At 26.8% G+C, this 14,050-nt stretch overlaps 1 protein-coding gene and 1 long non-coding RNA gene across 2 annotated transcripts; one reads left to right on the top strand and one right to left on the bottom strand.

The window, feature by feature from the left end:
• Positions 1-2,830: 2,830 nt before the first annotated feature.
• On the bottom strand, positions 2,831-3,385 carry LOC102679211. Its single transcript, XR_004150962.1, has 2 exons — positions 3,254-3,385; positions 2,831-2,969 (listed from the first exon to the last, which is right to left on the bottom strand). It is a non-coding gene; the product is annotated as an uncharacterized LOC102679211 (long non-coding RNA).
• A 776-nt stretch (positions 3,386-4,161) lies between these two features.
• LOC102678981 (thyroid adenoma-associated protein homolog) lies at positions 4,162-9,026 on the top strand. The gene is made up of 12 exons (XM_006619059.2): positions 4,162-4,466; positions 4,548-4,688; positions 4,748-5,392; positions 5,458-5,874; positions 5,945-6,187; positions 6,273-6,632; positions 6,705-6,983; positions 7,059-7,256; positions 7,343-7,530; positions 7,601-8,298; positions 8,376-8,638; positions 8,721-9,026. The coding sequence occupies exons 1-12, from the start codon at positions 4,299-4,301 to the stop codon at positions 9,024-9,026; spliced, it is 3,906 nt and encodes a 1,301-aa protein (XP_006619122.2). The 5' UTR covers positions 4,162-4,298.
• Positions 9,027-14,050: the final 5,024 nt, after the last annotated feature.

Below are 14,050 nucleotides of genomic sequence, written 5' to 3'. Positions count from 1 at the left end.
GAAAACGCGCCTACCCGATCGGAGACTGTGACAATCTGCCCGGCCCTACCTACTTATAATTAACATACACACCAGAAGTATACTACCTATCCTACCTAGCTCTATATTTAAAAAAATAGAGAAACAGGCACACCAACACATTCATTCAACGGTTCTCACGCATAACACTCGGGTGCAAAAAAGCCTACACTAGGGAAAGCGTCCCGGGACGCCTCCGACGCCCGAGCTTGACACGCTACATTCACACTCTAATTTTACGTACCATTTTTCTGAAATCGATTGACGAAGATTAGCGACCATTGCGTGAAAGGCAATAAAATTTCATTGGTTTTAATGAATATTTTTATAATCGAAAAAAATACACGCTTTCCAAACAAATCGTGGAACAATTATTGGAATAGAAATAAATTAAATATTTTTACAATTAAAATTTGAGAATAAGACAATTCTATCATTTTTTAATTATATACGATACAACGAATGTAATATTGTTATCATAAATTGTAATTGAATTGATAAATTGTTAAAACGACGCAATTCCACAGTCTAACCACACATACACACACAATGTGGAAAATATGTCGTGCACGATACACTAACTCATCGTCAATCGCTCAAAAATTTTTATTAATTTATGAACTAATATCATCGTGCCTATTGCCTCTCTTCCATTCAAGTAGCACCTGGGCACGTGAATGGATTCTTGGCAATAAACACGGAAGGGATTAAATCTGAAAATCCTATGCTAAAAAGATAGATTTAAATAGTATTAATATTTAAATATTTTGTATCTAACGGACTAATAAATTTGATTTTGTATAATCTCAATAATTTTTTAAATTTCAATGACTCTATTTTATACTTTACTTTTTATTAATTTAAAAAATTGTTGAAATCTTAATATTCTACAACAAAATTATTGATCAAAAGGAAATATGTTTATTTAAAAAATAATTAAAATACAATTCGATAATGATTGATTTTAAAATACAAAATAATTGATTTTAAGTTCAATATTATAATAATCCTCAGGCGATTCATTAATCAAAGCATATTTTCGAAAATGCGAAATAAATATTCAAAATTTGTAACTTTGATTTCAAAATCTACCTGTCGCGAAATGTCTTCTTGAACATAATATTTAATATATTTTCGAACAAGAGGAATAAAACTATTATCTTTACTATCTTGAAAATCAAAAACAATTAAATTTTAAATATTAATATGAAAAAGAAGATGAAATTAAAAATGATTTATTATTATATTATTTATTATTTATTCAAATATTTGTAATTTACGTATAAATATTCATAACTTGAAAATTACTAATATTTAAAAACGTGATGTACAAGAAGACCTAGCCTGAACTAATAAATAAAACACAAAAAAAAGGAAATTGTACTATTCACGATATATAAATATCGTGGTCACTATGCTCGTACAAAATTCTACGTATACAACCAATCACCCGTGTCGATTTGAATTTTTTTTTTAATATCTTTTATTCTACGACATGATTGAGTGATTGGAGGAATCAAAATGCATGCGACTCACCATTAGATGCGAAGAATCTGCATTGCCATCAATATTGTGATGGCCCATAGGAAGTTATCATAAAAACTAGGAAATATCTATAACAAATAAAATATTACAACTTATAAATGTAATAATAAGAATTGAAATTTTGATAAGATATAATAATAATAAAAATTGTAATTTTCAAATATAAAAAAGGAATTAAAAAATTGAAATTCTCTAATGTTCTAATTTTTCAATATAAAAATATAAATTTACATAAAAGAAAAAATAATAACTTCTTCGCGTGATAAATAATTGCCTTATTCTCTTGAATCATTGATTCTACTCTATATCTATAAAAAAAAATAAAAATAAAAACTATCAACCCGTTCATATTGTATAATTGGTGAACAAACACTGATTCTAATTTCACTAAATTGTATGTAAATGATTATTATCATTAAATTTATTTTCAATATAAATACCATAATGTTAATTTAATAAATTTATTTTGTGTTTTAAAAAATAAAAAAAATATATTACTAATATATTATATATTACTAATATGAAATATAGTAATATGAAATACTAATATGAAATATAGTAATATAGTATATGAAATATAATATATATATTACTAATATGAAATAAACAGTGACTACCGATCGCATTGTGTATGGTCACAAATATTTTTTAATACTAAAGTTCAAGACAAATTTTCACAAAGAATTTTCAGCTCCTATAAACAAAATGTAATAAAATATAAAATATTACATATAATTATCTTTCTTAAAAATTCAAAAAGCATTCATTAAAATCTTGAAATAATAAAAGATGAAAGTATATTCAATTTTAAAAATTTTAATAAAAAAATAATTCAATTTCTAATAAATTTTAATAATAATAAAAATTAAAATTCTAATACAAAAGATTGAAATTTAAATTCTATTTCTCTTTACTTAAAATTTACACATTATGGTATTTATATTGAAAATCTTTTTTCTCCGCCTAAAATAATCTTAACAATTATTTTACTTGTGCAAAAGAGAAATCTTCGAAATAAATGTACAAATATATAAAATTCAATTAATCGTATTAAAACAATTTAATTCAAATCCTATTTTAAAAGCTAATACGAACTAGTAATAAAATACGAATAGAAAAATTAATAATCAAAATAAAAAAAAAATAAATTATTCTTCGAAGAATTATCAATAATAATAATAATCAATAAATAATTGAATGATAAAATAGTAGTATAAAAAAATAAAAGAATAACTTTTAAATAAATATTACCGAATAGATAGATCACATACTTAAAGCGTCTAGCCATTACGAATTTCAATAATCAAATGATACGCCGTGTTTTGATTTCGAATTATAAATTAGAGAGGGGATACATTCAGCGATTCGACAATTTGGAACGTGTGACCGTCAATTTCCTAGAAAGACTGTATACAAAATTTGTTCAACCTCGGCCTTCAAACTTAAAATCAAAACAATCACAGAAATAATAACATACGATAATAATATACGATAGTAACATACGATAATAACATACGCCTTTCGGAAATAAATATACGAGAATATGTGTGATATATATATGTGTGAATTGATACAATACAATAATCTATACTTCTATCTAATTACTTCTATACTATGTGAATAAGAGAGAATAAAGAGATAAAATAAATTTATAATAATTATGTTTCTCTTAAAATAAATAAATTCTTACCATATTTTTAGCATAAAAATCGTCGGATTATCTCCTAATTGTCACGATATGCACAAAAATTATTCACTTTCGAACTTATTCTGTCTTCGAAATTGCAATCAAACGATAATCTGGCACACAGATACAATTTTAGTATAGTAATGATTAAACAAATATATATTTAATTACACAAGATTTAATAATCAATAATTAAAATCAATAACTGTATTATAATATCCTATTAATAAATATTTTTACACAATTACGTATCTTAACCGGTGAAATACGATCTGTCATCACAATTTTCAACTTGAGACTGACGCCATGCGCACCATGATGCGCAGTAATTCGTCTGGCTTGATCTTAGCGGCTTTCTGATTGGTTTTTTAAAGCTGCGCGATTTTTCATTTTAAATTCGCGCGAAAATTAAAATTCTATACAATGAACTTTGTTTCAATTACACGTGATCAAAAAATGAAATCACTTTACCGCTTCTTTATGGCGTCCATATTGAAACTTCAAAGAGACTAATAATCAATTAATAACCTATACAGAAGAAAATAAAATTTTTAAATAAATATTTAAAATGTATAGAATTAATTGATTAAATTAAAAATAAAACAATAATTAAGAACAAATTTTATTTTAGAAAAATATAACATAAACTATATGCATTTCTAATTGAATAAATGAATAAAAAAAAGCATAATTTAACCGCTAAAAAATTAAAATAAAAAATACACATTATTTAAATATTTATATAAAAATATTGTAGATAATTATGAAAAAAAATACACATAAAATACAAAAAATCACATACCTCAAGGAAAAAACGATATGTTTAAACACTATAATATCCCAAGTAATTTCAATTATCGAATTACAAATTAGAAGGAAAAAGGGGATATAGTCAATTCTTTAACAAAACAAATATTTCGTTCATGATATAAATGAGGATTTCTAATTCTTTTATCCTGCTTTTAAAGAAACTTTTTAGCATTCAAGAGATGGCGCTGTTAGAATATAATACATGTGTTCTGTTAAAATATAACACAGGTTAAACGATATGTTTTCATCAGAGGAAATAAAAGAACAATTGAAAAAATTGCTAATATTAAAACGTAATGGTGAATTAGATACTAAAGAGAAACTTCTCCTTTCAAACGATGAATATTGGAGAGATTCTATCACATATGATTGTTTGGAACATTATATTTATCATCAGGATGAAGAAGTATTAATAGAAATGATAAAAAATTAATGATTTCAAATTTCATACTTTAATATATTAATTTAATATCAATTTTTATTTCAGATAAAATTAAATACACTTGCTCTTATAGTAGAATCAAAAAAAAGTACTTTAAAATTTACATCTAAAGAACTTGATATAATTATTTTATTTCTGCATGTAAATTTTAAGGAAAATATAGAATTTGTACCTTTGATAAAAAAGGTAAAATCATCATAATGGAAATTTAGTATTTCTACGAATTTTATATATTTTTTTTATAGGTTTTACAGCGTATAAAAGACAGCTTAGTTGTTATGAGAAGACAGTATATGCAAGAAGAAAAAATGAGAAATTATTATATAAAAAATTGTAAATCATTGGATACAAAACAACAAGTGTTAGATGAATCTTATAAAATGTCTAATAGTTTAGAAAGTGAAATAAATTTATATTGCAATACATTTCAATCTATGCGGAAAATATGTATATGTAGCCTTGATGCTACATATAATAGAAGAAAATATTCTCTACAAATATTACTTTTAATGAGAGATCTATTAGATAATGAATTTAAACAAATTACTTGGAAAAGTGAACAAATAGAGACAATATTCAATCTAATGTTATTAGATACATATGAAAAAAATAAAGAAATGGCTTTTAATTTAATAAAGTCAATGGACCCAAGTTTATTGCAATTAAATAATGAAAATCATGTTCTTGATATTATAATGGTTGCTATTGAATTAGGTAATAGCATCAGACCTATTGATAGTATTACAGCTACGTATATGCTAAAAGTTACTATGTTGTCTCCTGTTATTCAAAATGTGCTTGAAATTCATTTTAATATATTAATGCAATCTAAAGAGATAACGGAAGCAATAACATTACAATTGATATTTATTTTACTGAAAAAATTAAAGGTATTTGAATTTTTATATATGATACATATACTATATGAAGATAAAGATATATAATTTCTTTGCAGGATTCTTTGACTTTAGCAAAGCAAAATATAGTAAAAACTATTAGTAAATATTCTTTATATGGATATCTTTTTTGCATCAGGAATTTGTTGGCATATGAATGTAATTTGGAAGTTATTAGTAATGAACATTTGTGGCAGAATACTATAGCAGAATTGATATCTATATGTTTTGAATTTAGTCATGCAGTTTCTTTAATAGTAAATAATTCTTCACCTGAGGGGCATTTGCCAATGGATTTAAATTTACAAGTTAATAATGAATTATGTTGTTCTAATAAGCAACTAGTAACATCACAAATGGTGTTACTTTGTTCTTGGCGAACTATAAAAGAAGTTAGCTTATTGTTTGGTTTGCTTTCCACTAATGCACCTATATGTGAAGATAATTCCTTTATAGGACTATTAAATGAAGAGCAAGTAAACTTTCACAATTTATATTAACATTCACTTTCTTAAAAGAAAATAAGCCAAAGCAAATTTTTAACAGATTAACAGAATAGGAGAACATTTGGTTTCATTGCTTACTGAAACAAAACATAGAGGAGCATTTGAGCAAGCATATGTTGGTTTTAGTCAATTATGTTCTCGTTTATGGCGTTTAAATAAAACGAATTTAAATCAATTGCCTAAACTATGGTTACATCAAATTTTAATTGCTATTACAGGAATTAAAGAAAATTCAAAATTATGTGCAACCAGAAGAAGTGCAGGTGTACCATTTATGATACAGGTAGATGTGGTTATCATTAAATACTTTTAATTTATTTTTTATAATATTATTATTATATTGATAAAATTACATTTTCATTTAACAGGCTTTATTAGCTACTGAAGTTCGTCAACACAAGGATACAAGAACTATAATATTTGATTCAGTGATGAAAATTTTGTTGGAACTCACACAACTGGAGAATGCAAATATATGGGAAAAAGTTCAACAGATAATGTATTCTAACTCAGTATTTATGTACTCTGAAAAATTATTAGCAATATCGAAATACAATAACAATCGTTCTCTGAATGAAAATATTGCTCAAATTACAGAAATTAAAACACATGCTTTAAATATTTTAAGAGCAATTTTTCGATATTCTCATCTTGCAGAAATAGTACATAATTACATTGAAGATGGTTTAATAGCTGCATTTAGAAGTTATGATGCATTAACATGGGCGGTAAACTATCAAAATATTAAAAAATTCGTCTTTATTATTTAAAAAATGAAATCAAAACTTATATTCTTATAGGAAAGAAACGCCGCGACACTACTGTTCAGTGCACTCATTATTAGAATTTTTGGCGTTCAAAGAACAAAAGATCATATTAATCTTACAACAGATAATAAGATGAATTATAAAGTATTTTTTGAAAAATTTCCTAATTTATTATCCTTTATCTTAGATGAATTACAAAAATTTGTGGCAATGGATGATATTTTTATAAAAGCTAACGTGCAATCAATTTTACTATTATTATCACGATTATATTATAATCATAGCTCTGAATCTAACAATATTCAATGGAGGGTAATTATAAATTATTTACCGATGATTTATTTTAGAAATTAGTACATTATATAGTATATTTTACTTGCATTTCAGGTTAATGATCTTATAGATTTAATTATACAATGTGCAAAAAGTGCTATATTTGAAACACGTAAATTAGCAGCTCGAGCACTTGTACCTTTATTAACAGACCAATCCGTTCAATCTATTTTAACGAAAATAATTGGGTATTTAGTATCTGCAGAAATTAATAATTTATCTTTGAATTCAACGCACGGTTATATGTTACAAGTATGTATTCAAATATTTTAAACAATTATTTCTATGTTTATGATTTTTTATGATTTTTTAATATAAATATTTTTTATATGTTATAGATATATGAGATATTGAAACATTTTAATTTTGAATCTTTTGAATTAGTTGAAATAAATTGGGATAAATTTTTAAAACAAACAATTTGGATTTTAGAAAATTTGGAACAAAAAAATTTGAAATCATCAAGTTTTTTATTAGCTGCAGTTTACATAGATGTTTGCAAGGAAATATATAAAGTAGATAAAACGTAAAGAAAATTGACATTAAAAAATTTTGAAATAATTAATAAAGTGTTATAATCATTTCAATAATTGCAGATATTTGATACAACAATTTTCGATGTTAAATACGATCATTTCTCATTTATTAGGTGAAAAATTAAAAAAAGGACCAGCACAAGAATTATATAAAGTATCTGCCATTAAATTTATTCGAACAATAGCAAAAGAAACTTCATTAATTCAACAATCTATATTAATTAAAATATATTTATATAATTTAAGAGTATCCGAAGTGCAAATTACTATATGGTCAATTATAATAGAAATCATCAATGAAATGAAAAATAATGAGGTATCACTACTATTCTTAAATTATGGTTTTAATGAAATTCGTAATTCGATAAAATTTCTTCATAAATATAATCCAGAATTGCAAGATGTAATATTTGATTTTCTATATAATAGCTTAATATATTTTAATCAAATTGAATTATCTGATTTTACGAAGATAATTAATATTTGTAAATTTGTATTGAATGAAATACGTCCAAAAAATAATAAAAGTAATTATTACGAAAGAGATTGTTACTTGAGATTGTTGGGAAAGTCATATGTAACTTTAGTTTTTTTGAACAAACATGAAGAAATAATTGATTTAGATTGTACAAATGATGTGTATGCTAGTTTCTGTGATAATCTATGGATTACAAGTTTAAATGAAGATTTTAGAAAATCTGTATTTGAAATAATGCAGAGTCTTTTCCTAGCATGTTATGAACACAATAAATATCGATGTAAGTTTTGAAATGTTAAAATATTAGTAAATATTTATAATATATTTATAATATATTTTAATGAAATATAATTACAGATATACAGGTTCAATGGTGGACAACAGTATTACAATTGTTGCTAGATAATAATTCTAAAATACGATATGAAGCATTTTTATTAATTGACCATATACCAATACATTGTACAGTAATCAATGATTATTTTTATCTAAATTTATTATTCTCTAAATTTTTTGAATGCAATGTACACAATAAATGTCCTGAATTTACATGTATTGTATTATTTTATTGGAGTATTGCATTATTAGATGATACAGATTATGAAATGGATGATACAGATGTAAGTAAAAATTATTTAAAATAAGTAAAACTATAAAGAATATTATGGATATATATATATATATATTATAATTTCATTTAAGGTGTTTAATAAATGTACAAATTATGAATTTTTTGAACCTGTGGAAGTATCAAGAATTTGTGCAGAATTTTTAATAAAAAATATGGAATCTTACATGGATATTATATTGCCAGATGAAGATATAAATTGGATAAATTCACTTTTGAATGTTAAATTTCAAAAATCTATTTCATTTAAAACTCTTATAAGAAATTATGAATCTTACCTCCCTCTTCTTGAAAATAAATTGCATGATATTTTAAATCCCACATATAAAAATAAATTATTTCAAATTTTAGTTTACAAACAATATAAAAAAATATTATAAAATTGATTTATATAAAATAAATTGAATTTTTTATATACAATAACATTTCTATTATTTTATTTTATCAAAACAAAAAAAAACACATGAATTGAATTTAACCATTATTTACTTAAAAATATAAATAAATTTGAAAAAAAAAGTTCATTAGGAAGAGATTCTACATTTTAAAGTTATATATTATTTTGTAAAAAAATATATGCACAAAATAATAAAGATTATTATAAATTGATAATAAAAATTTTATTTAGAAAAATGACATTCTTTTAAATTTAAAACGATAGTAAAAAGTAGAAGTAAATGACGGTTAAAAAAATCCCCAGGTGTTAGTGGCTAGAGAATTTAGTTAAATTATTTGGCGCAGGTAGACGCCACTGTCGCGGCTCGACGTTCGCCGACTTGGTACGTATTTCGTGACATTATACCGCGGATCCGTCGGATTTTCGCGTTTTTCGCGCCTCAGCGTCGTGACCGTCAAGTATTAGTGTGCGCTGACGATCTTTATCTGCGTTGAACGAAAGACAGCATGTCCACGAGTGTTCGAGAAGATTAAAATCGAGAAAAAAGTAGCTGAGAAGACAGTGGTCGTGCGTGTACCAGGCATGGAGTGGACTCAGTGCGCTCGTTTCAAATCGTTACGAGCCGTTACCGCAGTCCGAGTCGAATCAAGGTGAGTTCCGCCGACGTAAACACGCGGGTTCGCGTTCTTTGCATCGTGTTTCATTTTCGTATCGCACTGTTATATCGTTTTTGTGAAATCTTAACGTTTCGTCGTGTTCTGTGTCGTATATGACCTACTTGTTGTACAAGCTGTCATCTTTTGATTAGAATATTTCTGAGAGCACTATCCTGCGAACGAATCCTTCGTGGCTAGAACCATAGCACACGACAGCCTTTCTTGGGTGGGTTTTCACATAAAAAAAAACATTGGGAGAGAAATGAGAGATAGAAAGGACTAGGAAAGAGCGTGAAACGAAGACCAAGCGAGAGTAGTGAGAACAAGTTTGAAAACTAGCAATGCCAGTCCGTTGAACATCTGCGATTCTTAAAGTGCGTCCTTCCAAACACGGAATGTTAAATAGCCTTCGAGCTTGATCAACTAACGGAGCCTTCTCGAATGATCTCTCTTGACCTGTCTCTTTTTCTTCTCTCTTCTCTCATCTCTCTTATTTCACTCTTTTTCTCTGGCTCTCTCTTTCTCTTCGAAGAGAAAGGTCATCGGTCTCAAATTCATCTTTTGTCCACGCCTTAGGCACACCACAGTAATAATGTACTACGACATATTTTCCGTTAATTCAAACTCGTTTTAAATTACTGTAAGTAGTTTGATATTCTTTGCTCTGATACGTTTGATTTTTTGTTCATATTCGATCAAATTTCTCAATGTCAAGTTAAGAGTTATATCCTGTCGTCTGATTCGACTATAGTCTTTGATTGTGTTTCACGAACAAGAAAATTGTTGATTTATTTTTCTTTTTAATAATCTTCGTGAACATTCTTAACCATTCACTATATTCATTACTGACTGTGAAGCTGTTCATGTCAATTTTCGTTCGTTAACGCGTTATAGTGATATAGTCTAACGCATGATAATCCAATGTATGATATAAATATGCATTTATTAGATAATAATCAAAGGAAATAAAAAGATACAATCAATATATTTTAAATTAACAATAATTTTTAAAAATTAACACATTTAAAATCAAAAAAATAGTGATTTCTATCTATTTATAATTTAATAAATTTATAACTCAAACGTGATTATGACAATTAGTTTTTTTGAGTACTTTGTATAAAAGATGCTGAAGTCGTTTATCTTGACGTTTATTTTTCAAATACTACCCACGGGAATTATGTAGAAAGAGCATTGCATAACGAGACCATTTGCATTGTTCCGCTTACCTAGCGCTTTTAATAAATGATGATAAAGAAAACGACACCATATTTAGTTCAGTCAAGTGTTTGCATTTTTCCTGTAATATTTTTTTTCTTTCTTTTCTCTTTCTATGATTGTCCCATGAAAAATAAGTATATGTTCTTTCTATAAAATTACGCATATTGTTTCTGCAGAAAATGCTTAAATTCATTTTAATAGAAATCAAATTGTTGCTCATCAATTGAAATTAACATTAATTTTTAGTCATTCACTATTTAATATAATGAATATAGTGAATAAATATGGAATAGTAATCAGTAATTATAATTATTTATAATCAACGAATAATAAAAATAAATATGCAATCTGAAATTTGTATAATATATATTTCAATATATATAAATTGTAATTATGTTAATAAACATTATAAAAAATTATGTGAATGTACTAAAATATAAATGAAATATATAAAATAAAGATCTAACCTTATAACCTATTCTTATAACATAGTTACAATACATAGTTACAAAACTTTTGTATATTTATTTTACTATTAATATACATTTCCAAAACACGTAACAAAGGAATATTTTAATTTTTCTAATAAATTTCTTCTTTTATTTTTGATTTCATTATTATGACATGCATTAAGCATCATACAATATAGTCTTATTTTATACGGGAAGTGTAGCCAACCTTTCTTCTTTTCTGCTTTAATTCCGTGATCGCGGGAAACAATTGGGCATTCAGAGAGCAGGAAAAGGTGGAATATACAACTCACGTGTCGAGAGTCTATTTGTTTTATCAAGCCTGCAGCGGCAACCTGCTCCCGCATTATTTTGACAATAACGTCGAGTAACCACGCGAACCAGACACAACTATATAGATAATTTATGCAAAATGCAAGCCGCGCATTCGCCTATCGAACTCCGTGAGCAGTGCTCATTACATTATAACAAAATATTTAATGATTATAATTGAATGTAACTATGGCTTAAATTCGATAAAAAAAAAATTAAATTATGGAATTTATCGATTTGTATTATGCTTCTTATCTCATATTTAATTGTTACATTGTACGTATTTGATAAAAAAAATAATTCGTGAAAATTTATCATGTCCATAGGAAAATTAAATTTTTTTTGGTTGGTATGTTACTAGTTCGGCGACATATTTGGTCGACAATTATCATTTCCCGCGTTTTTTGCGATTCACGTGACATACCGATCGAGAAATTCAATTTCCATGATGCGCATGGAAACTGCGCGCAGTACAAATCCGTTACTGGATGGATTCACTGTCAGTTTCGATTCGCTAACAATCAAACGTGTTAATTTCGCATGGTCGAGTGCCGTTTATAATCCCGCTTCTGTATCGAAAGTCTGTGTACGCTTTTCACTTTCCAACTACGAGAACCTGGTTTTCAATTTTACGACAGTATATAGCCACACGTTTTATCTCTGGACATTGAACCTTCGCTATTCTAGAAAGCACAAAACATCTATTCGAAAGTATTCTCTTTTCTCTTTTTTTTATGTGGTGATACATAATGGCTGACTGAATACGAAATATTTTCACGTCTACGCATTTACACTCCTCAAGATCGCAAGTATCGTCTAACCTCAGTAAGTTAAAATTTTTCATTTTTTCTTTTGGAATGAATTTTTTAATGTTATTCCTTTCAAATAGGAAATATAAAATTATATATAATAAATTTTCATTGCTTTTATTATATGATGTTAGATTATCTGATTTTATTATAAATTCTTATTATAAAGTTATCGATAAATCAAAATTATTCAAAAAAAATGTTATTCTTTTTACGTAGTGTATATCTTGTTACGGAAATTCAGCTATTGTTACCGAACAATGGAATATTTCAACGCATACGAAAAAGCAGCCATGTTCGTTATGTCGAATGTAGAATAGTCGAATGGTGGAATCGCGGTTCGGAAACTCGACCAGCCATGGTACGTGACAGATATCTTGAGAGACGTGTTCAAATACCATTGAATGATTCACGATACCATGTTAGGTTAAGATTTTTGTCTGAAGATTTGGTTAGCTTAAATTGGTTGAAATTTGATTTTATTTCTTTGAAAAGAAATTTTTGGTGAAAGCGTTGCGATCGAGATTATCGAGAATGTAACGATCTTTTATGAATCATTAAATGATTCATGATATTAAAATTTTTATTTGAACATTTGATTTAAACTGATTGAAATTTGATTTTATTCTACGAAAAGAAATTTTTGATGAAACTCTAAGATCTTGAAATTCAATATCACTACTCTCGTTTTTCAACTAATCCTCGGAAGAAAATGTTATTGTATATTGTTCATTGTCGTTTAATCGACTTACGTAGTTTAATGGTTTCGAGTGATTACCGTGCTTCTTGACCCGCACCGGAAATAGTCGAGCACCTTCTTAACGATTATTAATGTCCCTTAATGACGCTTAGTCGACTCAGTAGCCAGATCATGCCTATTAACTCTGATAATTCTCTTTATCGTTTAACTTAACTCGGTTTCCTGAATTTTTATGTAGCTCGAATTATAACTTCGGATAGATGAAATACCTTCGCTCGAGAATACCGATTCCTTTTTATTTTCGTTAAGTACTGTTTCCTCACATAATATCGTTAATGGTAGAATTTACGAGCTGTTATTTGGCATTCCATCTCAGCAATATAGTTCGGAAGTAAACATGTATTCTTATGATTCATACGTATAATGCGTGCCAAGGACAGCTTGGAGTCGCAGTACGTCCTTGCCAATTTTGGAATATCCCGATAAGCAAGTCTGTCGCCAGTAACAAATCATTCTAACGAACGAGACAGTTTAGAGATATCGATGACGTGTTTCTCAGTCTCGTCATTGCCGATCTGGCCCCCGTCCATTTGGAAAATGGCACGTACCGTCAAAGAACCAACACTCTCCCTCCCTTCTCTTGCAAATTTAACCTCATAACACGAAAACAGATACTTTCGAACTTTATCCAGTTTACCCCTTCCTTCTTACATTCATTCACTGTTATGTAGGTTAACATTTATTTCAATTCTTTCGTTTTGATTTATATATTTTTTATTTATTAAATTTATATCTCAATTCGTTTATCAATTTGTTTGTTCGTTATCATTTACAGTAAC

The sequence above is a fragment of the Apis dorsata genome, unplaced genomic scaffold, assembly GCF_000469605.1.
Source record: "Apis dorsata unplaced genomic scaffold, Apis dorsata 1.3 scaffold_390, whole genome shotgun sequence".
Lineage (NCBI taxonomy): Eukaryota > Metazoa > Arthropoda > Insecta > Hymenoptera > Apidae > Apis > Apis dorsata.
This window is presented reverse-complemented; position numbering and strand designations above follow the sequence as displayed.